General features: G+C 44.1%; 1 protein-coding gene across 1 annotated transcript; it reads left to right on the top strand.

Annotated features, from left to right (window-relative positions):
* The first annotated feature begins 2,701 nt into the window (after positions 1-2,701).
* On the top strand, positions 2,702-23,483 carry LOC137295262 (galactosylgalactosylxylosylprotein 3-beta-glucuronosyltransferase 2-like). The gene is made up of 4 exons (XM_067826579.1): positions 2,702-3,046; positions 6,070-6,156; positions 6,690-6,896; positions 23,382-23,483. The coding sequence occupies exons 1-4, from the start codon at positions 2,702-2,704 to the stop codon at positions 23,481-23,483; spliced, it is 741 nt and encodes a 246-aa protein (XP_067682680.1).
* The last annotated feature ends 1,181 nt before the right edge of the window (positions 23,484-24,664 follow it).

Below are 24,664 nucleotides of genomic sequence, written 5' to 3' on the forward strand. Positions count from 1 at the left end.
CTTTCTATGTTGCAGTTGTCTCGCCGCATATAATTTTAACTATTTTTCTCCTGTAGTATCGTAGGGCCATGAGCAGGTATTAGTATCTTGATGTAGCGCTATATAAATACCCACATAATATGTCTTACAGATTAAGAGAGAAATGCAGCAGAGAGGGTTCGCGTGATCCTGGCACAATCAGACCGTTAAGGCTCATCATCATCTTAGGGCCCTCGCCCCCTCTACAGCGAATGGGACTTCTCCCAGGAAACGCTGCCTAGTCGAACCCACCAAGAACTTTCCCGAGAATATGAAGGCTCCTCAACACTGCAGCATTCTGCATTACCCAGATTGTCAGAAGAGCTGTACTCCCGGTCGAGAACCCGGGCATACTCTTGATCCGTGCCAAGAGATCAGGAGGTGCCAAACAAAGAGCACCTAGAATAAGGGGGCGCCTGACGACAGTGTACTTGGGATACACGCGAGACATTTCAAAGATATTTTGCATGCTTTTCCCAAATCTTGCCAGTCACGTTGCTGTCGAAAGGGACAGAAAATTCAGCCACTGCGATATAAATAAATTCATTCGTTTTATGACAAAATCAAGTTCAAAGCATCATTTTCCATGACGTACCATGGATGGACCTCAAAGCCTCAGGCATGGCGGAGACGGTAGTAAAAGCAGCGAGCCATGCCATCATGCCTTTTGACATATACTGTTTATGCCAAGGAAGGGCATCCGCAGACACGGTGTTGGGCAGTCTCTGTAAATTCATTACATTGTCGACATTTCATGTTAATATTATGATTAAGAATCACATTTAGGCGAATACGGTGGGGAAATGACTGGTCCTGAGCAGCAAAAAGGATTCCCTCCTATTATTATTGTTATTATTATTTTTATCTCAAGATCCTGGTAATAACTCACCCTACATGCTATCTTAAAACATCTTATTGTATGTGGGTTGTGGCCAATGTGTGAATCCTTCTATGACAGGCACTGAGCACAGTGTATGATCTATTCACAGGTGGAGGGGATAACGCTGACAGTCAACAATGTATGTTAAGAGGTTTTCAAGACGTTTGAACCTGTTTTGGGGGGTTACTCTTTTCGCTTCAATGTGTTTTATGGTCAATTACGGTAAGTTGGTTTTATATCCTTTACAAAGAGAATTTATAAGATGTTTTTGACATGTGAACTAAATTGGTCGAAGAGTCAGTCATCATCAGTTCCCGTTGGTTACAGATGTTTTAACATTTTCCAGACAGTGTTTAAATTTTTTGGTTCGGGATGTAAATTGACAATAGACACATGAGTGAGGGGTTTTACGTCACATCGGCAACATTTCAGTCATACAGACTAAATCAAGTATTCATTTATACACATTTTAAGTAGAATGTCCACGTTAAAAGACATATATATTCATGACATTATTATTTAAAAAAAAGAAAATGTCATAGTACCAAATTCGCTATTCACATTATAATACAATTTATTGTAAAGATTAACTTCCCTCAGGTACTTAACACTGAGATGCCCGCTCATGCTTGGAAACAGATCTTCTCGCAACATAGTGTGATTCCTTTGCAGTCGAATAGGATATGCTTGATGTGAACACCTCATCGCAAGAGCCACATTCATCAACAATGTCTTCAGCAACGTATGCTTGTCATAAGAGACACCTTACAGGATCGGGTGGTCAGGCTTCCTGACTTGGTTGATGTATGTCATAGCATCTCGATTGCGCAGATCGATGCTCTTGACATGAGAAGAGTATCATTTGTCCGAAGTCCATTACTATTTGTGGCTGAGTGGGTTAGATGGTTGACTGTGTGTGCTAGCGTTTTGGTGCCAACAAGAAATGAGAAATGCAATCCCAAATATAACATATGTTACATTAGACCACTTTCTAATCCCCACTGTGTGTATTCATTTTGTTCATTCTGTCATGCAGCTGGAGAAGTGCTGGACATGGCGTTAAACATGAGATAAATCAAACGAATACAAGGTTCCATGTTATTGACTAATATGGGCTGGTCGTAAGACCAACTGGTCTGAAAGTACACCACCATTGGGGTTACAATGAATCTATCACTCTGAGCTGCGAAAGAAACACAAATCTGGCTTTTTGTCAAGGTTTTAAATATATAAGACAAAAACATGAACACTTCTTTTCATGGGATTTCATTTTTTTTCTTTCGTTTCATTTTCTGTTCAGTATACGAGACACATATATGACACATCACTGTATTGCGTGACGGATATGCACACTGGGTAACAAATACAACAAGAAGATGATGTATCACTCATCATATTCATGAAACAATAGCAAAATATATGCTTTGACGTCTTTTGACTTTGGGACTGTTGACACTTATTGGGCCTGGCTTGGACTAGTCCAAATGATATTTCTCACTTTGACAAATGACGAATACTTTGTGAAAAGAGATCCATAAATATTCGATTCTAGTGAGTGTGAAAAACAAATTGACTTTTTGAAGGATATGCAAGTGAACCGTAACTTAAGTACCAAATATGTGTTTATCCAAGTGCCAACACTCTTGTGTGCATTAACAGTGTCGTAAACTAATGCCCAAATCCTCCTTTGTTTCAGGTTTGTTGGAAAATGCCGCGTCTGGAAATAGAGAACAAATAGAAGAGAAGGACAAAAAATGTAGAGAAGCAGTTCAGGGAAGGAACAATCGCATTTTTGATAAGTCAATGCCTGTGATTTACGCCATAACACCGACTTACCGTCGCACTGTGCAGAAAGCCGAACTAACCAGGTTGTCGCAGACTTTTCTCCACTTGCCAAATTTTCATTGGATAGTGATAGAAGATTCCTCATCAAAAACTAAACTGGTCACCAACTTCTTGAGTCATTGTGGTGTATCCTACACACACTTAAACATTCTCTCAAATGGTAAGAGACTGACACTAAAAGGCATATCACAGAGAAATATGGGGTTGTCATGGTTACGAAAAAACCTGGATCCCGTAAAACAGCCTGGTGTAGTGTATTTTGCTGATGATGACAACACCTATGACCTGAAGATATTTGTACAGGTATGTAATGGAGTGTGTAGTATTTTACTTCAGTTTCAGATACCATTGTGATGGGGTTTTCAGTCCTTAGTAGGACTGGTAGACCAATACTGCCATTGTAATTGAAAGAATCCTCTTTGAGATGGATGATTCTGATCTTGAGGAAATCTTGTTTGCATTGCAGAAAAGGCAATTCAGAAATGAAAATAATCTGCGAGGCAGAGCACAGGAGTTGCTACACGTGAATCTGTTCAGTTTGTTGTAAAATAATGAATCCTTACAGCACCACGTTGTATTTCATCTTGTCTGGATGTCCTTAATGTCACTTATACAGTACTGATGCTCTTTGAATTTCTCCATGGACTATTTAAAGAATAGGGTCAGTTACTCAGTTGTTATTACTACACATGCTTAGAGTGAGTGAGAAAGTGTATATGGTTTTACGCCGTTTTAAGTAATATTCCATTGATATCACGGAGGAGGACGCAAGAAATCGCTTCATACATTGTATCCATGTAAGGAATCGAACCGGGAGTTCGTTTTAATCACTGTAAAGGCCAAAATATTGATTTCATTTATTTCACTTTAAATGGCTTAACTGATTTACCAAGTAAAGAATTTAGTTAATTTCCATAATTCCACTGTTTCAAATGCACCACTACACTGTCATATTAATTAGTACTAAGAGTTAGAAGTTTATTTTCATTTCATATTGTAGAATGCAGCATTTCATTTTTGATATGGTGATCCTTTTATGTCAACCTAAATGGGAAGGGAGATAATTTGATATAGGGTTGGCAGAATGACCATGTGGTTTGTGGCAAGCACATGTGGACCCAGACATGACACATGTGAAGACTACAGTAATGGTAAGCCACATATTATTCATTTATTAGGCATGTTCACTGGTGAAATGTGTTTGTACAGGTATCATCTTAACTTGTACAAAACATAATAATAATATTTTCATGATTTAGGTTTTATTGCTGTTTAGGACTTAACTTATTGAAAATGGCTTTGATTTCGAAATCTGTTCACAAATGGGTTTTTTTTGGCCTAAATTTGGTGTTAAAGATGTTTGAAATGTTAAGCTTGCTATTTATGCAATGTAATTGAGTGACTGGTTTTGCACACTTTATTTATAAAAGTGTTCAACTTTTTGTGCTATAATCTACATTGTCTTAGGTATATGATATGATGTCAGGATGTTGTTGCTCTGTGACTTAAGTGAAGGAAAATAATAGCCATATACTTCATTATATTCTTTTGTTTTCTTACAATCAATCTAATGTTGAAACTTAGACTCAAGAATAAAGGAAGACCAGGAATATTTTTTTTGTTATCAACAACCACTAAGTCACACATGGTCAGGATAAGGGGATTGGGACATGGAATTTTATTGTATCTATCATTGTCTGTTAGGACGTCGACTGTATATGTTGTTGGCACAAAACCTCACCCCTCCCCTCCCCCATACTCACCCCCACCTTCCTCATCAATCCTGTATCCATTTTACCATGTTTCCATATATTTCTGACCATAATCACTCGCCCCTCCCCCATACTCACCCCTACCTTCCTCATCAATCCTGTATCCATTTTGCCATGCTTCCATATATTTCTGACCATAATCACTCGCCCCATTTCACTGTTCATTTATGTCTCATTATGTTGACGAAATTTTATGGGTTTTTTATATGCATGATGGGTGAGCTGAGTAGGTGCCAGACTAGAGATCCAGAAAGGTTGGGCTGTCGGGGTCGAACCTGTGACCGGGTGTAAAAACCTTGGTGTCAACTTTGTGTGCACCTTGGAGTCAACTTTGTGTGCAGACTCTTTCCGTGTTGTCACAACCCCTATTGTACAGTACACAGCTCTGTGCACTTAAAAGAACACACCAATTCGTTGGTAGATGACCAGATGGATGAAGTCGGCTGGTCTGAAATGTGAAACTAAGGGCTTCTTTTTAGCTGCCCAAGACTTTCCACCCGCCTTAATGTACTCATAAAAGAAAATATTTTGAAAAACCTTGTTAGTGATGCTACACGTGTAGGTCCGGGTAGAACTGACCTTCAGTAACCCATGCAAGTCGTAAGAGGATACTAAAGGACCGGGTGGTCAGGCTCGCTGACTGGGTTGACATACGTCATCACATCCCAAGTGTGTAGATTGATGCTCATGATGTTGATCCCTGGAATGTCTAGGTCAGATCCGATTATTTACAGACTGCCGCCATATAGCTGGAATATTGATGCGTGCGGCCTAAAGCTAACCTCGCTCATTCATCGTCAGTGATGCCCATCTTTGGCACAAACACCAAGTCTTAAAATGTCCAGAGCGTCATGGAAAATTATGTTTTTAAAGTTCTGTGGAATATGCCTATGTACAGCCTCAGAAAAAAATCTTTATCAACGTACAAGATCTTGTCCTTTTTAATAAAGACAATGAAATTATTTATAGCATTGAATTTTTTGTCCCTCTTGACAGCAACGTGATTGGCTAACTTCAAGGAAAGCATGCCTTTGAAATGTCTCGCTTGCATCCCAAGTACAATGTTGTCAGACTCCCCATTGCTCTCGGTGCCCTTGGTTTGGTACCTACTGATCTCTTGGTGCAAATCAGGGGAGTACCAGGGTTCTCCACCGGGAGAACAACCCTACTGACTCTCCATGCGTAATGCAGAATTCTCCGGAAAGTGGGTGGGTTCGACTGGGCAGCGTTTCCTGGGAGAAGTCCCACTCGCTGCCTGGGCTGCCCGTAGAGGGGACAAGAGTCCTGGGTTGATGATGTGCCTTACCAACCTGACTGTGCCAGGATCACCCGACCCTCTCTGCTGCATTTTCATCCTTATCATTAAAACATATTATACATACTGTGAACAATGAACCTACTGTATGATACTGGTTATTAGGGCGGAGATCTTCGCACTCTGTCTCATTGGTAAAAAGATCACCAATTGCTCCAATATTATTTTCAGCAACTGTTCTATGTTTCACATGTGATTGGTACTCTTCAATCTAGAGAACGTGTTAATTTGTGTTCCAGATGCGAAAAACAAAACTGGTCTCAGTGTGGCCCGTTGGTTTTGTTGGAGGTCTCAGATTTGAAAGACCTATTGTTAAAAATGGAAAGGTAGGTGTGTTGTTTTGTGAATATCATGACCTTTGCGATGGCTTTGTTTGTTCATACTTACTTTGGACTTTAGACAATGACCACTGATGATGTCATGAATCTTCATAATGGAGTGTTTGTGTTTTCATATCTTTGTTAGAGGCAGAAATATTTCAATATCACTGCTTCTAGACATTGGGCCTTTGTCTTGACCAACAATAAAAGTGCGTGTAACTGTGTGTAGATCAGTAGAGCTGGTGACTGATGTCATGAGCATCAATCTACGCAACTTGGATATCATCAACCACTACTACACAGCAACAGCCTCCTCTAACAATCACAAACACACTTCATGACAAACATGAGTTGCTGAACACTATTTCTAATTTTGATCTTCTCCGCTTATTACCGAAAAAGACTGCACAGAAATTGCTCTTTCATTAAGCTATAGCAATTCTGAAAACGATGAGCTGCATAACTTAGTGGCTCTTTTAAAGTCAAAAGTAGACTGTTGCTTACATTGAAGAAACCTGCATCTGATTTGTGTGTTGCAGGTGACTGGTTGGTTTGCGAACTGGAAGCCGGAACGACCATTTCCTCTAGACATGGCTGGATTCGCTGTCAACCTCCAACTTTTCTTCAAGTATCAAGAGTTGAAGTTCTCCAACAAGACGCAGCCAGGTTTTCTGGAATCCACTTTCGTCTCAGACACGAAAGTGTCTTTGGACGATCTGGAACCTCTTGCTGATAACTGCACAAAGGTGGGTGCTTATCTTACTACGTTCCATTTATGACTACAGAGAGTTTTGAAGGCCATGTAGGAAAACACAAACTACCGTGTGCCACATTGCTTATGGTTACCGACCAGGCAAAACAACCTTGTTAATCAGTTATGGAATTTGTGATTAAACTGTGGACTTTGTGATTACAATTGACTTCGATGTAGTGTGATTGTACTGATCATACTGATATTGGCATTCCAAAAAGATTCAGTCTACTGATCATGCTGATATTGGCATCTTCAGTGCAGTGTCAGTCTACCGATCAGGCTGACATTGGCATCTCAGTGTAGTGTCAGTCTACTGATCATGCTGATGTTGGCATCTAAGTGTAGTGTTAGTCTGTTGATCAAGCTGATGTTGGCATCTTCAGTGTAGTGTCACTCTACTGATCAAGCTGATATTGCCATCTAAGTGTAGTGTGACTCTACTGATCATGCTGATATTGGCATCTTCAGTGTCAGTCTACTGATCATACTGATATTGGCATCTTCAGTGTAGTGTCAGTCTGCTGATCATGCTGATAGTGGTATCTAAGTGTAGTGGCAGTCTATTTACTGTTCATGCTTATACTGGCATCGTCAGAGAGACGTCAGTCTACTGATCATGCTGATGTTGACATCTCAGTGTAGTGTCATTGTACTGATCGTGGTGGTGCTAGCATCTTCAGTGTAGTGTCAATCTACTTATCATGCTGATATTGGCATCTAAGTGCAGTGTCAGTCTACTGATCATGATGATGTTAGCATCAGTAGTATATACAATGGGGGTTCTGGACCACTTTCAAGAAAAGTCTCTACAAAGCCTTATTTAGTAAATAAGGCTTTGGTTGGGGCCTTAGCTCTTGCTACTATTACCCCTACTACAAAAAAGTTGGCGGTAATTACTGTGCCTATGTCACGTTTACCGTTTAACGTGACTTGCTACTATTACCGTGTGTTGGTAGGAGGTAACACTGTGCCGTACGGTACGATCAATAATTCTTCTCTTACAAAACCCCTACCCGGCCCATCCCTCAAGTAGTACAAGTTAGGTTCGTCGGCTTTCATATCCACTTTATCTATGTTGTAAGTTTTGACTGACCATATAGGATCGGTGGCTCGCTTACGGCTATCACCCTCGTGTTCCCCCGGCTGGTATAGATACCTCACTAGGGCCCTATCTGGTATCTGTTTCTCCTTCCCACGCAATGGAGCAGCCGACTCTGCAACTATTGATTTTAGTTTGATAGCGTCTGCCGGTTTCTTACCGGTGAGACGGGTGACTTCATGGTTGATTGCTGACACCACCTTGGGTAACCTCGTGACCCATTCAGTCGATCGTTTTCCAGGGGTGGCCATCTCCCTAGCATACTGATAGCCGAACAAGCGCTCAGCCAAAGTCCTATTAAATCTCTCAACTATGGCTTGGCTGCGATGGGCTCCGGCCGTGCCACGCCTGACCTTTGTATCGTGTTTGGCTAGCAGTTGTGACACGGCACCCATGAACTCCCGTCCGGGGTCAACTTGCAGCTCTGTTGGCCATGTCAGCGGGCTGCGTTTGTATATGCGTTCGAATCCTCTGGCTACCTGGGCCGAATCTTTCGTGGTCAAGGGTTCGGCTTCCTTGTAACGACTGGCTACTTCCACTACGGTTAAGGCATACTTGTACCTCTTGTCGTGGGGTAGGAACAGTAGGTCTGCCTGGTGAACGCTATTAGGTATGTTAATACCGAACCTCCTTCTAGGCACGTAGCGTGGTGTCGGCAAATAGATCTGCCACAGGGCTTGTTTTTCAAGCCACGCTTTGGCTTCCTCCGGGGGTACTCGCGCTATTTTAGCTAGCTTATCTACTGCGCTAGCTCCTTTCCAGTACCCACGCGGGCTGTAGTAAATAGCCTCAAATTTTTTCATGTCCATACGCATATGTGTTTATCCCATCAATAGCTATCCAACGTTTAGTGTCCATAGGCGACAGGGACGTCTTGTTTATAGTCAGTCCGTATATCTTATGTCCATCACTTCTAAGTGTGTTCATTTTATGCCTAAAGGTACGGGTCTTGAACAGGGCTTCCTTGAATCTGGCGTGTTTAATGTGTTGTTTCACCACATACTTCTTAACCCCCTTAGCCTTCCGGATCTCACTATTGTCGGCTTTCAGTATGGAGTACATCTTAGGTCTCAAACCTATGTACTCGGCTATGGGCGTGCCAGCAAACTCGTCCTTCATCTTACCTAGGACCTTTTTATTTACCGTACTGTGTATGGCATGGGTCTTAGGGTAGTCGCTGGTGTCGTATAAATCGAGGTGTTTTTTCATGTCCTCGTACACGTCCTCGGTTCGAATCTCCATCAGCAGGGAATCCGTGTCAGTGTACAGCACTTCACACCTGTCACCGTACTGTTTCTTGAGCTCGTTGTAGTAAAAGTCGTACATCAGGTGTTTGGATAAATCGAGGATGCTCATCCCCACGTAAACAGGCCGGTTGAATTTTATGTGGCTTTTCTTCATGTGTAGGGCAACCAGGTTGTCTGTGAATATCTTACTACGGTTGAATGCCGGACTGGCTATCAATCTCCTGAGCTTGTCTTCCTCACTCGACCGAACCAGCTTCACGGTCACGCGTTTCCTCAGGTTCTCCATAGTCTTACCAAACACCGAGTTGTTCATGAGCTTGTAGAGATTTTTCTCAAAATCACTGGTGGCTTTTTTTCGTAGGTCTGTGTTCATTCTGATGTAGGGCTCCATCCATGGGCTCTGGTCGAACATGAGCACCCTGTGTATTTTGGTCAGCCTCATACCCAACGACAGGTACAGCTGTAGGTTGCGATAGTGAACGATGTACTTGGTCTTATTCATTAAGTTAGGCACGAGTTTTTCAACGTCTGTCACACGCCCACCTAACAAGTTATGTTGGTACTCAGACATCCAGTCTGGGTTAACCCTCATACGTTCGGGGGCCAGGGGGTAGCTGTTGTGTGATGTGTGTAATTCCTTGGTATACTCTAAGTCAACCTCGAGGATATACCCTTTGTTCGAATCTGGTGCAACCCCCATAACATCAACGTGGGGTACCCATTCGAATCCCCCTGTAGGTAGATACTGGCTCATGGCCCAGCCGTACAGGTTGTTTGCGTCGAGGTAGAGAATGTGATTGGTTGGCTTGTTAGGATCGTAACCTTTCACGTATTGATTATTTGCTTTCGCGTGTCGTTTGGATGCCATGGAAATCCCACCTCGCAAGCCTTTCTCAATGAATAGGTGCATGTCGTAATCTGTGAGCAATTCCAAATTAACTTTTTAAAATTAACAGTTTGAAGCAAGGCGTCCCACGACAGACCTGGGCTGGTGTAATACCATGCGGGGTCGAGTTTATACTGCTTGAAACACGTCCGCCTAAACGTCTCAAACACGTCGGCTAACAGCAGTACATCTGTCCTCAAGTACAGGTCGTGATAATCACCCAGGTTGTTACAACCCAGTTTATTCCATACGTTAGTCGCGTGCGAGTAATCATCTCGTGAGACGGACGCCTCATTCAGCTTGCTATAAAAGCAGTCAATAGGGGGTAGTCTGGTCTCGGTGAACTTGACCCAACTATCCATGTACTCATAGGGGTACACACCCTTCCTCATAAGCAGGGGTCTAGTCTCGGCGTCTGTGTATCGATCGGTGATAGGGAAGGTATTGTTGGCCTTGACCAGACTGTCGAGTGACGACAGGAGGAACTGAAACGAGTCAATGAACCTAAGTCCGTTTAAGCTGAAGGAGATGTATCTCTCCATGTTGTTGGGGATGCACGTTATATTACCATCGATTTTCGCGATGGCCTGCATGATCAAGTGTGAGTCGTACCCTCTCAAGTTGTGAAAGACAACGGGGATGTTTATTGTCTTAGGGTTGATTTTAAGCTTGAGGTTGCACGCGCTGTGAGCGGCGCCTCTATACTTACCAGTTATGTGGCAGTGATCTCTCACCGAATCACCGTTAAGTGGTGAGTCACACACGTGACAGTTAGTGCTACTAGCGTGAGCTAGCCTGTCGACTCGGGTCATACGCATGGGAGCGATTTTATACAATGCATTCCTAATAATGTTTTCTTCCTCCTGCAAACACTTTAGAAACCTTTCAGCCGCGTCAGGGCCCCTATACACTACCGGAGCTTTCGTTTCCCCGTCACAACGGACGACAATGTATCCAAACGAACAGGCTTTATGCTCTTGTGTGCCCCCCACAACTAAGGCTTCGAAGTCGACGTATATGATATAAGGCACAGACATTTGGTTCTTGTGGTTACTGAATTTTAGGATATTATCACCTTCCTTAGGCATGTCGACTCGTATGGCCGTCTGCCCCACACCTTGACAATCATCCCGGTGGGATTCTAATAAATCATCTCGTGTGAAGCCATGTAGGCATCGTTCACAGAAGTGGGTCTTTTCTCTGTGTGCCGATTGGTCATACAACAGCCTGCTAAAGTGTTTTATCCATGTGTAGTGATACTTGTCACCTCGCTGGATCATGAATATATTGATAACTTGGCAATCCTTCACCGGGCTGACCCTGTGTACTATTGTTGTGTTACCTTCGTGCCCAAAGACATTTATAGCCAGATTATTCTGTTTTTCTACTTTAGTGATCTGGGATATAGGGGTGGGTTCATCTATACCATCCCAGTTGAGCCCATCGTCTTGGGGATAGCTAGAAAGCCTATCTGAATGAGTGTCAGCTGGAAATAAGGCTGACCTGATAGCTAACCTCAGGCAATCGTTTCCTCTATTCTTAACGTTTACTATGGCATGTTTGTTCCTATAGTAGGGAGGCAAGGCTAGGTATGACCCGCCTCTGAACGGCACGTAGTTAGCTATGTCTATATAGACATTATCGATTTTATCTACAGCCCACCCGGACCCCAAGTGTGTGTAGCGTTCTAGGTATTCTCGTATCTGCTGAAAACTGGTATCGATTGATGCGTCAATGGTCTCTGTATGTGTGACGACCTCTTGTTTACCTCGGAAGTAAGGCTGAACATACTCAGTGGTCCCTGTGGGCCCCCCAACCTGCTTATCGAGCGACATTTTCACTGTGATCTGAAACTTGATACTTCCTAGGTTATTTAGTTCCTGGTTGACCTTATCAGCTATCAGAGGCTTGATATCTGTAATGTCTATGTTTCTATCAACGTGCATGCGCCAACCTCTCAAATAGTTGCCTACAGCGCGCTCAGTGCGCACGAACTGTAGGTCAATAGCTCTATTCTGTCGTAATAATTCTACAAGCTGTGGTTTTCTCATACGGGAATACCCGCCTAAACCCAAATCGTGTGCCTCGGCTTTCAGTTGTTTTACAGTGGGAGGTTTTGCTACGGGGGCATGTGATAACAATGCGGTTAACCCGGCTCTCCCCAGGTTTGAATAACCCGTGTATCCAAGCTGTTTTGCTTGAGCTTTTAATTGTGTTACCGTAGGAGGGGCTTCTAAACCTAGTAATCTCAACAATGCTGACTTCCGCATTCGAGAATACCCGATCACACCTCTCTGTTTTGCGACCCGTTTCAGCTCGCGCACAGTAGTCATAGTGTTTACACCTAAGAGAACCAATGTCTAATTGGTTCACAGTAAAGGGAGGTAACCCTTAAGTGGCTGTTTCACGCACTGTTGGATTTAGTGTTCCTTGTGTAAAACATTTAATTGGAGTCTATCTTGAGCAGTCGCCTACGTTCTTTTATGTAGCCTTTTTTATTCTCGTAGATGAGTTGATGTCTGACTACGTTCGCTCCGTGAGCTTTACATAGACAGTAGTGCCCTTTAACCCCGATACCACACACAGAACACGTGTAGTTAGGACTTCCCATATGGAAACAACAGAACCCCTGATTCCTGCATTTCCTACCACAGGCCTCGGTCTTCCCCATAAGTATGTATTCGCATCGGTATGGAGCGGGTCTCATGTTTACTTATATAGGTATTTTAATTTAATTGCTTCGCAACCAACGCAGTAGCTGCTATACCCAACACTATGAAGCCCAGTTCACGATTCATTTGTCCCTTGGATGGTGTGTAGTACTGAGCGAGTGTGGGTTTATTGAGCGGTTCCAATCGTTTACCAGTTAGTAGGTAGTATTCTTTCATTGCTTCATCGACATCGTTGAATGTTTGAACGGCATGGTTTTCACGCGTGAGTTGTTCGTTAATAAAATCTATCCTCTGGAGGCGTTTTTTAGCGTACTCGGCCTGTGCCCTTTGTAATTTCTCAGTAGCGAGATCGTGTCGCTTCCTTTCTTCCTGTATTGCGTGATCATCTCGTAGTTTCGAGAAGAGGAAATTACTCCCGGAAAATGCCAGGGCATTCACTAACGCCCCACCGGCCATCATAGCTATCGTGGCCATCCTATATTTATTTCATTATATTTTCAGGTATTATTCCTTGTTTTACTAGGATGTCTTTTGTGGCCATCGCCATACCAAGGTTCATTATGAGCATACCCATATCCTGCAGGTTGAAATCTAGCTTGATAGTTGGTTGTTTAAGCACCATTTTAGTCAACCGAGCGTACCCTACGGCTAGACTGGCGACCACTGTGGCGTGGTATGCGTCGTTGACGAACGTTTTCCCCTCAGACATTATGTATATGATATAAATTATTAAAATTATAACATGATATGCGGGTCGACTGTGGGGGTGGGGGGCTCACTGTTGGGTGGTGGCTCACTGTGGGAGGGTACCCCCACGCATAACCACGAGATAGCCAAGGCAGCAGTTACGCCTACAGCCAACAACAGTCGGGTTGGGTTGGTCACTTTATGTTGGTTACACCACCGTTTTTTACCGGCAGCTACTCTCTTAGGATTCTTCTGTCTGGTTACTGTTGGGGGTACCTCCACTGAAGGGGGTACCCTGGTCTCCACTGTTTCCACTGGGGTCACTTCCCTCACCTCGGGAGGGGTCTCCACCGTCACCTCGGCCATCTATACTATTATTATTATTCTTTCTCTCAAATTGACAATGTTTTGCCGTGATAATCGCCGCCGTCACTGGAGCCAACAACATACCATATTTGTGGTACAGCTCGCAGCTGATAGAGCTCACAGCGTTTTCGATAAAAGGGTCTTTATCTAGGTCCTCCCACAGGTAAAGTCGGCGCTCTGGTGGAATGGGAAGGAAGTATGACACAATACCGGTGTATATCTGGGTCATAGCCGATCCTATTGTCTTTGTCATTTCTGCTCCGAGCCGGGACTCGTATCTAGCGTACAGCTTATCGATTTCTTCGGCTGACATTTTGTGAATTTTATCCGGAGTGTAGTCTCCAAAGTAATGTTTGGCTTTGCCGCCAACAGCCAACGCCACCAGTTTCTCTCGCTTGTCATCAGTGGGGCCTGCCGGCGGCGTGGGGGAGACCCCCAACTGTTCGAGCAATTCCTCACACTCCATCTTATAATATAACAAGTAAGATTTAGTTTTAACTATATAATACCCGATACAGACAAAACACAGAGAAATGAAAGTTAAGTTGCACACGACAAACACTTCAAATATCATAGCTATATGCTTAGCTTTGCTTAGCTTTGCTTAGCTTTGCTTAGCTTTGCTTAGCTTTGCTTAGCATACTATATAAGCCACGGGTTGGTCGGTCTTGAGCACGAGCTTAGCGTGTTTAGTTTCAGCAAGCTGTTTCTTCACCCGTTCCCGTTCTAATTTACTCATCACATCGTTCTCTCTCAAACACTCCTCGAACGAATCCCTGTCCTTGCAGTGAAATAAGGCCACCCATCGCGTCTGCTCCCTGAGGTCTTTCAACACCGAGCTGAACTTCTGCGTTAGCACCCAGACGCTGTGATTTGCATGCCGGCCGGAGAAGGCCAGGTACGATAGCATGTCTCTCTTTTTTGTTATCTCGCGATTAGCGCTGCAGTCGTCCAGTATGAACAGCGTCGGTTCCCCTTTAAATTTCTCGTGAAGAGCTTTCAACCAGTCCTGCAAGCGTGTTCCAGGATCGATTTTGTGTACGTCCGGGTCCGTCATCACCCAAGGTCGCGCGTACGTTTTATTCATGCTCAGAGTAGGGCACATGATAACGATGTTATCGAACACATCCTTGTAGTAACCCTCCAACATATCCAACACGAAAACGGTCTTCCCACAGCCAGTCTGCCCGCACACTATGGCGCAGTGTGGGTCAGTGGGGAGGTCAATAGATGGCTTGCACGAATCTCCCATTGTCTATATTAAGTTGCGCGTCCATAATAACGTACAGATATAATTTCAACTTACCAGCGGGTTGAGCCTTCTTAGTAATCTGGATGGTTATCCCTTCGCTGCCGTTATCTATACGGCGCCCGCTACCGTGCAGTTTATCATCATCCGTGGATCGCATGTCCAACCATAGGGCGTACTTGGTGGTCAGGTATTCACCGATCTGCACGGAGCCGAGGTGCAGGTCCTTTGTTATATAATCCCCCACTGGTAGCTTTTTTATCTCATCCCACTGCTGGTGTGGTCTCATACCATGACTGAACAGCTGGTTGGGCACGCCCTCGATGGTCACTTCCACCTTTTCAATCTCGGGGTTGAAAAACTTCTCGCTGTCCCTCCGGAATGGATCGTAATACTCCACGGGGATGACCAGGATACCTCTCATCGATTGCGCCGGCACGTTCAGGTTGATATTCCACACAGTGTCGCTCTTATCTCGCACGACTGATCTATGCCTCAGTACGCGATCGTACAGGATAGCCATCTTCCCAGAGTACTGGCTTCGAACCTGCCTGGCCAGCTCCGGGCTAGTGACCATGTCGAACTCCAGAGAGATGTTGTCTATGGCATAACTGGCCTCATCACCGTTCGGCGTACGCACTACTTTGTTATAGTCGTTAAATGTGAGCTCGTATTCGAGCCTATCACCCAGCGCGGCCTGGTAAAACGGCGCGTGTCCCGTGAGCAACTCGAAGTCGAGCGGCACGCAGAATCGATTACCGTATGCTCGAGCGATGGCCTTTTCACCGTCCGATAGTTTGTCTTGCTGGTCTTGCGTGAAGACATACCCTATGCGCGCCCGGGTTGATTTGCTGATGCCCTGGTACACATCATTGACTCGTTCTCTCTCGCTTTTCCAGAGATCCCTGTAGCAGTGAAACACGTCGCTGTCGTCGATGCTCAGCACCTCGTTACCACTGATCTTGACGGTCGTTTTCTTGATGATAGCTCGGCCCACGTTCCGCACTAGCTCGCGTTTGTCGTTGTCGGAGGTCAACGTGATATTGAACGCCAGTCGAACAGTGCCTGGTACAATGAGGTCATTCTCACCAAGGTTTGGAAATCTAACCAGCAGAGTTTGATTCTGGTCTATCTTGCTGGGATTGTTGGTGATGGTCACCGACTGACGCACGGCTCTGGCTCCTAATGGCTCTCTCAATCTTCTGAAAGGATCTAATTTTCTGCCATACATTGTTATATATAAACGAAATATATTTTTAATACTAAATAATGGATGAAGACATACCTATGGAGGAGATGCGGGGCGCTAGTGCCCAGGCATACGATGAGCAGGAGACCTCATTCAGTACTAGCCTACAGCCGGCTGTCGAAGATATAAACAAGCAGGAGATCTCATTCTCGCCAGTTACCACACTCGTGAAGGGCACCGTCGACGATTATTACAAAGCAGTTGAAGAAAGAGACAAAATCAAGCCGTGGGTAAGGGACTATACCAAGTTTTTTGTTGATCGCGAGGGCACGCTGCGTTTGATAAAGCACCCGGAGATCGATCTCTTTCATCAAACAACTAGAGAACCGCTTGCTTTATCAACACTGAAAAAAGACCATAAGATGAACTTTGTCCGCAAGGAAATAGGTTTCACAGAGTACGGTCGCGCGCGACCTGAGATTCCCCCGAAGGCCCGTCAAGATCTGGAAGTCATCAGGGACGCCACATCAGTTCAAAACATGACTTATAATATTGAAAAGGTGTTGGCTGACTACGAGAACAAGCCCTTCCCGGGCCTCGAAATTACCTTTCGGGAACTGAAGGGGTTGGACCTGTTGATGCAAACCATTCGTGGTCATCTCTGGAAAAGCACGGCCAAAGTGAGTGAGATAGACGACAAAATCGCCTATGAAAAGAAAAAACTCGGTGAAACTGAGGACGAGTCTATTAAAACCACCATCGAGGAACGAATACGTAATTTGGAAGATGAAAGGCAGGTCTGGTTGGAGACAGCGTCCGGCTACAAAGAAAAGCTTCGATCCCAGACCAACCGTGTGCGGGAAACCATCAATCAAGTCCTCTACCAAGACACCACGTTAGCAGACAGGATTCTGACTGCATTTGGTATCATCATATCAACCCTGGTGGTGTCACTGACAGGGGGTACTGTGGTGCCTGCCGGCGGCGGAACCCCAAGTGGCGGTGGGGGTGTTAAAGACTGGATAAAAAAACTCGGGGAAGGCCTAGCTAAACTGGCTGGTAAAGCCGCCGAAGCCCTTCCCGGCATCCTGGGTAGCATCGTCTCGTGGTTGTTGGGCGCTCTGGCTAAAACTGTCACGTGGCTCAGTCAAAACCTGTGGGCAGCCATCGTCGCCGTGGCGGGTCTGGTGTACGTAGCGGCTAAGAAATCTTTAACCAAATAAGTCCCAAAGCTACCCCACCAACCACCAGGGCCGTTTTACTATCAATATGCTGCTGAGCCTGAATATGAGGGTGTGTGGAGGGTACCCCCACATGAACTTTAGACTCCGGGGGTGACGCCACTATACCCGTTTCACGTGGTGGGATGTGTGGGATATAGGTGGTGTTAATATCGGGGTTGATACCCAACTTTTGATCCGCCGTGGCTATGACTATTTTGTTGTTATAACCCACCACTTTTTTTACTCTCAGTTGCATATCACTCGGAGCCATGTACAGCCCCACGCCGAACACGTAATTGACTTTCGATCTGGCGTATTCTAACACGTTTTGGTAACGGTCGATGGCCCGCGGGAGATCAACTGGAGAATTGATAGCATCCTCAACGTTGGAAACGAACTGTGTCTGAGCGTCGAAAGCAGTTCCCTTACCGATGATGTTGGAACGCGTCATCGACTGCGCACCCAACAGCGCCCACACGTACGTTCGAATCGAGTCGTTCAACCTGACTACCCCGGCACGAGTGAATCCTTTCGACGTGTCCAACATAAACATTTTCCACCCGTCTGCGGTTGACTGCTCCACTTTCTGGATTGTGAAAGCAACACCACCTTCAAAGTCCATACGATCATCCCTCCATTCATTACTCGACAGAGCAAAGTCCTGCCTAAGTATACCTCGTTTCATTAAATCATCACTTGCATCTTTCACTGGTTTTGGTCCATATTTGGTAGGTTTAGGAACAATATCATCTAATGCATGGAACAAATTCTCAGTACTAAACATTTTTCGTTTCATAAAGTTTGTTAGTAAATCTTTCTTAAATGCTTTTACTGAGAGCCCATCGCTGTAAGGAATACCCAACCCGTGATTCAGCCCCGGCAAACGCCAATCCGTCTTCGGGCTTATTTCGAATTCATTGCAAATACGTTCGTAGGCCCGTCTATCGTACGGGTTGTTTGTTGCGTCCCACGCTTTGTCCTGTGGGAGGGGGGCGCTGATCTCTTTAAGGATACGTCTGACCTGGTAGTACACGTGGAACTTGAACACAGACTGACTCAGCGGTCCACGCCGAGTGTCGGTCAATGCCACACCACACCCCGTTGTAGCGCACCACACGGCAAAGTTTAATTGATTCTGCCAGAACTGCATAGGGTTGTTGAACCAAGCGTGGACTGCCTTGATGTTAGTCACCGAAAGCTTATACTTATCGAACACATCTAAAAGCTGGGCATTGAAATACAACTCAGGAGCAACCACGATCGTCATGGGGGAAAACAACATTTTAAAACTCTTATATAATGAGCATATATACTCTAACATGTACATAACACTCCCAGGAATAACGAGCGGTGAGGCCGTTCAGCTGACGCACGCGATCGATAACACGTCAGGTCAACTCGAAGTCGCACTCTGCGATATCACCTACCTACCGCAATGGACTAACATCAACGTCAGCAACAATAAGCTGTTCGTCAGTGGAACTCGCAGCCAGATAACTGACGGCTACTACAGCGTGTGCTCTCTAAACGACGAGGTCTTCAAACCCCTGGGAGCCGAACTCAAGATGAACGACTCAAACGGTACAGTGGTGTTAATCAACAACGGAAGAAACCCCTTGAGGCTCGGCCGACCATTAGCGAGGATACTCGGTATGTCTCCTGACGAGATAAAACCAACAACAACCGTCACAGGCACGAAGTTACCCGATCTAGTACCGTACCGAGAGCTGTACATTCATCTCGGTCAGGTGAGCACAACGTACAACATTCAAGGAGGTCACCCTTCCACTATATTGAGAGCAGTGCCGGTGAAAACTGAGAAATACGACGGTAGAACCGAGTCGTTTTCACCACGGCAGTATAAGAGATTAATCCAGGGCAACATACCTGAGCTGACAATATCGGTGTTAGATATAAATCATAATCCTGTAAATATAGGATACCTCAGCTTAACGCTTCATGTAAAATGACCAGCGCACAAGGGCCCGGAGTGAAAAAATGCGTCAATATCGGGATCTCCGACCTCGGAGACACGCGTGGTTTCGACGCTCCCGGAGTAGATGGTACATCGTACGCATTTCAACTGAAAAACAACATTTACAAACGCGTTGAAGTCACCTCCGGTGGAGCCCTAAGTGATATAGTAGATACCGCAAGAGCAAAAGTCAACACTAAGTACGCCCTTGTCAACACCGGTAATAACTGGATAATATACCCATCGTTCGGGGGTAAACTGTTCGACTTAGACGATGTTGAGAGCACTACCGTCGCCCGAAACAAGCCATATATGCTCGTCTTCACCGAAGATGACAAGTGGGTGTTGTTACCCAATAACGACGACTGGTTTCTCAATATTAGACTCGTCTCTCCCTACGTGTTCACGGATAACAAAGACAACCACCTAAACAAAGTCGTGAACAATGGAACCCTGCTCGTGGCTTACGTCCCAACTCAGAGACGTAGCATAGTCGTCAGCCCACTCAACACTATGGCAGCCCACATGCTAACGAGTAAACCGACCATACAAAACGTGAAATTGCAGTTGGTGTCTGAATTCGAAGGCGTGGTCACTATACTAGAGGATCTACCGGCAAACTCAACACTGATCATCAAAGTCTACCTAGGGGAACCATCGGGGAATGATGTCGAGATAGTGAAGGGGATCAAACTCGGGTGGGTGAAACGACACCAGTATCAAGTTTGCAACGTTTACGTGCAGGTGGGTTCCAACTCCAACACCAGTCTGCAGGGTGTCAACGTGATCGTGGAAAACAAGATATCACTAACCATTATCTTCCTGCCTGCCAACATACACTTCATGGGTATGAAGTTCACCCCTGAACTATTATCAAAAAACCAGTTGGAAATTATATCGTAATAGTATAATAATGGTCAGTCATCGTCCCAACACTACGCTTAACGACCTAGGAGATACGGAGGGATTCGATCAGCCTGGTGAGGAAGACGCCTTATATATCCTGCACTTCAAAGACAACGTGTACAGACTGGTATCGTTATCAGATTTAAAAGAGCCCAAATGGCTGATCAACTTAACATTCACCTCACCTTATATCACAATAGACGTAGATACGTGGCAGATCTCTAAGATTAGGAACAACGGTATCTGGCCCGGGGATTTCATTCCGGAGAAGGAATTAGTATACATGATATCTACTAGTAACGAAAAAAAGGGGTTAAGTTCTGGATCAAAAAATAAATTAACATTTAACAATAATACTTTTAGCGTATATCTTGTTGATAGAATATTAGTCCCTTTCACACTCATCATAGAAGTCTTCTTTGGTTTAGACAATGAAAACACCTCAAGAGTACACCAATTTTTACCCGGGGTGTCAATACACTGGTATGACGAACACAGAAGCAAATATTGTCGTATTGTTATACAACAGGATACCCCCACGGGTCCTATAAACCGCTTAATAAGCCTCAGTGGGGTTTTTATTACAACAGGAAAGTCTATTAGCCTCTCACCTATTACCCTGAGTAGTAATCTAGAACTTGTAGACTTCAAATACATTGATAGAGTATTAACTGAACCCCAATTAAAATATCTTTCAAAATATATATTATAGGATGGGTCTGTACCCAGTTGTAGAGGAAGTAGCGAAGACGTTGGAAACCGTAGATGGGTTCCGCTTGAGGCAGTTATGTGATGTGAAACGTCAACTAGAACAAGACCGTGACACGCGGAAAGCACTATGTAAGAAGTACAATAGAGCTTTCAATATCGTGGACGGGGCTGACACTACCCTTATGGCAACCAGCATGGGACTAGGGGCTGCAGGTGTTGGGTTGTTAACCACCATCGTGGCTGCACCTATAGTGCTAGGTTTTGAAATAACAGCTGGGATAGCGGGGGTGTTAGGGTTGGCGCTTAAGTTGGTATCACGCAGACTGCATCGTAAGGCATTGAAACACGACGAGATCAGGGTTCTGGCCGAAGCAAAGCTCAACACAGTGAGTGAGCGTATTTCCACAGCACTCTCTGATAGTAAGATCTCAGAAGAGGAGTTTCGTTCAATCCTCTCTGAACTCACAAAATATAACGGAATGAAACAAGATATTCGTTCCAAGTCTCGTAAGTCTGCTATCAGCGAGGACGAGAAAAAAAAGTACATAGAACAGGGGATACAAAAAGCCCAGCAAGCTTTTATTACGAACACCAAAGAGATCATAGGCGGTTCACGTTAAACTGTTTCATCGATATAAACGTGACATAGGCACAGTAATTACCGCCAACTTTTTTGTAGTAGGGGTAATAGTAGCAAGAGCTAAGGCCCCAACCAAAGCCTTATTTACTAAATAAGGCTTTGTAGAGACTTTTCTTGAAAGTGGTCCAGAACCCCCATTGTATATACTACTGCATCTTCAGTGTAGTGTCAATCTACTGATCATGGTGATATTGGCATCGTCATTGTAGTGTCAGGCTACTGACCATGCTGAAATTGGCATCTTCAGTGTAGTGTTAGTCTACTTACAGTTCATTCTTATACTGGCATCATCAGAGAGGCGTCAGTCTACTGATCATGCTGGTGTTGGCATCTTCTTCAGTGTAATGTCAGTCTACTGATCATGCTGATGTTGACATCTCAGTGTAGTGTCAATCTACTTACTGATCATTCTTATACTGGCATCTTCAGAGAGGCGTCAGTCTACTGATCAAACTGATATTGGCATCTCAGTGTAATGTCAGTCTACTGATCATGCTGATGTTGACATCTCAGTGTAGTGTCAATCTACTTACTGATCATTCTTATACTGGCATCTTCAGAGAGGCGTCAGTCTACTGATCATGCTGATATTGGCATCTCAGTGTAGTGTCAGTCTACTGATCATGCTGCCATTGGCATCTCAGTGTAGTGTCAGTCTACTGATCATGCTGATATTGGTATCTCAGTGTAGTGTCAGTCTACTGATCATGCTGATATTGGTATCTCAGTGTAGTGTCACTCTACTGATCATGCTGATGGTGGCATCTAAGTGTAGTGTTAGTTTGTTGATCAAGCTGATGTTGGCATCTTCAGTGTAGTGTCAGTCTACTGATCATGCTGACATTGGCCTCTCAGTGTAGTGTCAGTCTAATGATCATGCTGATATTGCGATCTTCAGTGTAGTGTCACTCTACTGATCATGCTGATACTGGCATCTTCAGAGTGATGTCACTGTCGGTCTTATGATCACGCTGATATTGGCATCTAAGTTTAGTGTCACTTTCTGATCACTGTCTGCTTACTGTTAATGCTTATATGGACATCTTCAGAGACTTGCTGGTATTGGTATCTTCTGAGTGGTTTCAGTCTACTGATCATGCTGATATTGACATCTTCATAGTGGCACCATTGTAGCGATGTTGCTGATAATGGCATCTTTATAGTGATACTCTACTGAGCATGCTGGTATTGGTATCTTCAGAGTGGTGTCAGTCTATAGATCTTGCTGATACTGGCATCTCAGTGTAGTGTCCATTGAACGGATCATACTGATATTGACACCTTAGCACCTTAGCGCAGAATCAGTCAACTGATCATGCTGATATTGGCATCTTCATTGTGGCATCCGTCTCGAGATCTTGCTGATAATTGTATTTTCACTCTAGCGGTGATGCTGATAATGGTATTTTCACTCTACTGGTGGTGCTGATAATGGTATTTTCACTCTATCGGTGGTGCTGATAATGGCATCCTAGAGTGATAGTCTACTGAACATGCTTATATTGTCATCTGATTGAAGTATCATTCTACTACTCATGCTGATAATGACAACTCATCATGATTATACTGATATCGTCATCTAAGTGCAGTGTAAGGATACTGATATTTATTCCTTTTCACAACTCAGGTGCTGGTTTGGCACACGAAAACTGAAGCCCCCAATCTCAAAGGTGAACGGCAGAAAAATAAAAAACTTGGCCATGGATCTGATCCTAACGTTGAAGTATAACACATATCATCTTCCTGATGATGTCTTGTTGCCAGGTTATACGCTGTATGCTTTACGTTTAACTCTGGTTACAGCAAACATTTATATACTAATAAAGAGTTAAAGAACATTCCTTGCATGACAAGAATAACTATTAAAAAAAGTAGGGGAACCTGAACTTTCAATGTGGATAGGAAGTGTAAACGTAAACAAACGTTTTAAAGACAGACGTCTTATGAACGCACCAGCATTTCCCTCTATTACCACCTCCAAACACAATGATATGCACGTGCGCAACGCAGTAGCCTCATACACGTGCAAAGGGTCCCATTCTTGATTATGACGTTTCTTTCAAGAAGGTCGAGAAATCACTTAGAACTCTAATTTTGGCACTCATCTTGCATCACACATTTGTTTGGGTTTGTTTCTAGTCGTTTGTTTTAAAATGAAAATCGTATACATGCAAATTACATGCCATACACCAGTCATCTTTCAAAGGCGACAACATTCCAAATAACTATGATTGTAAGGAAGTGCAAGTGGTGATGCACTCTCAGAACATTTAATAATATCATATCAACATTGATTGACTCTGATAAATCTCCTAAATATTTTTAATCTTAAATAAAAAATGAAGTTCCCCTACTTTTTTTTTGGAAGAGTATATAATCATTTTAGCCAACCTCAATAATCTCCAGGGTATACGGCTGGATGCATCTACGAGGCAATTTTATTATCTCCTTTTGCTGGCTCCTCATTCTCACAGAAGCCAATTAGCTCATCCCCCGTACAACCGAGCTTTCCAGTGTTAACAAAGATGGTGATCGCAGGGTTTGTTCGCAGTGTGACTCAGATTTTGGTGGAAATCATACAGACAAATGGAAAGGTCCGAAACTTGAAAAATGTATGTGCCAGAACTCCTTCTACCTCGTCCAAAGTGCCTCTGCATCATTTGTGTTGCCAAGGTTAATCGGTTAGATAATCTAAAAGCGAAAGTGAGATGTGATTGGTACGCCAACTTCACAGCGAAGACACCTGATTGGTCATAAAGCCAATCGAGGGAGGCAACAAATCATTGGGGCATAGATGCATCCAGGGTATAGTGGACATTTATCGGTAATTATACCCTGGAGATAATCGAGGATGTTTCTAACTTCTGGTGGACAATACAGATCACAGTCATTACATTTACTGCATTGAGG

The sequence above is a fragment of the Haliotis asinina genome, chromosome 8 (genome assembly GCF_037392515.1).
Source record: "Haliotis asinina isolate JCU_RB_2024 chromosome 8, JCU_Hal_asi_v2, whole genome shotgun sequence".
In the NCBI taxonomy this organism is placed as follows: Eukaryota; Metazoa; Mollusca; class Gastropoda; order Lepetellida; family Haliotidae; genus Haliotis; species Haliotis asinina.

Excerpts from the sequence above, each read along its gene's own strand:
- LOC137295262 (XM_067826579.1), top strand. The coding sequence starts at position 2,702 with ATGCCTGTGATTTACGCCATAACACCGACTTACCGTCGCACTGTGCAG. Across the intron at positions 3,047-6,069 it reads ACCTGAAGATATTTGTACAG|ATGCGAAAAACAAAACTGGT; the intron begins GTATGTAATGGA and ends TTTGTGTTCCAG. Across the intron at positions 6,897-23,381 it reads TTGCTGATAACTGCACAAAG|GTGCTGGTTTGGCACACGAA; the intron begins GTGGGTGCTTAT and ends TTCACAACTCAG.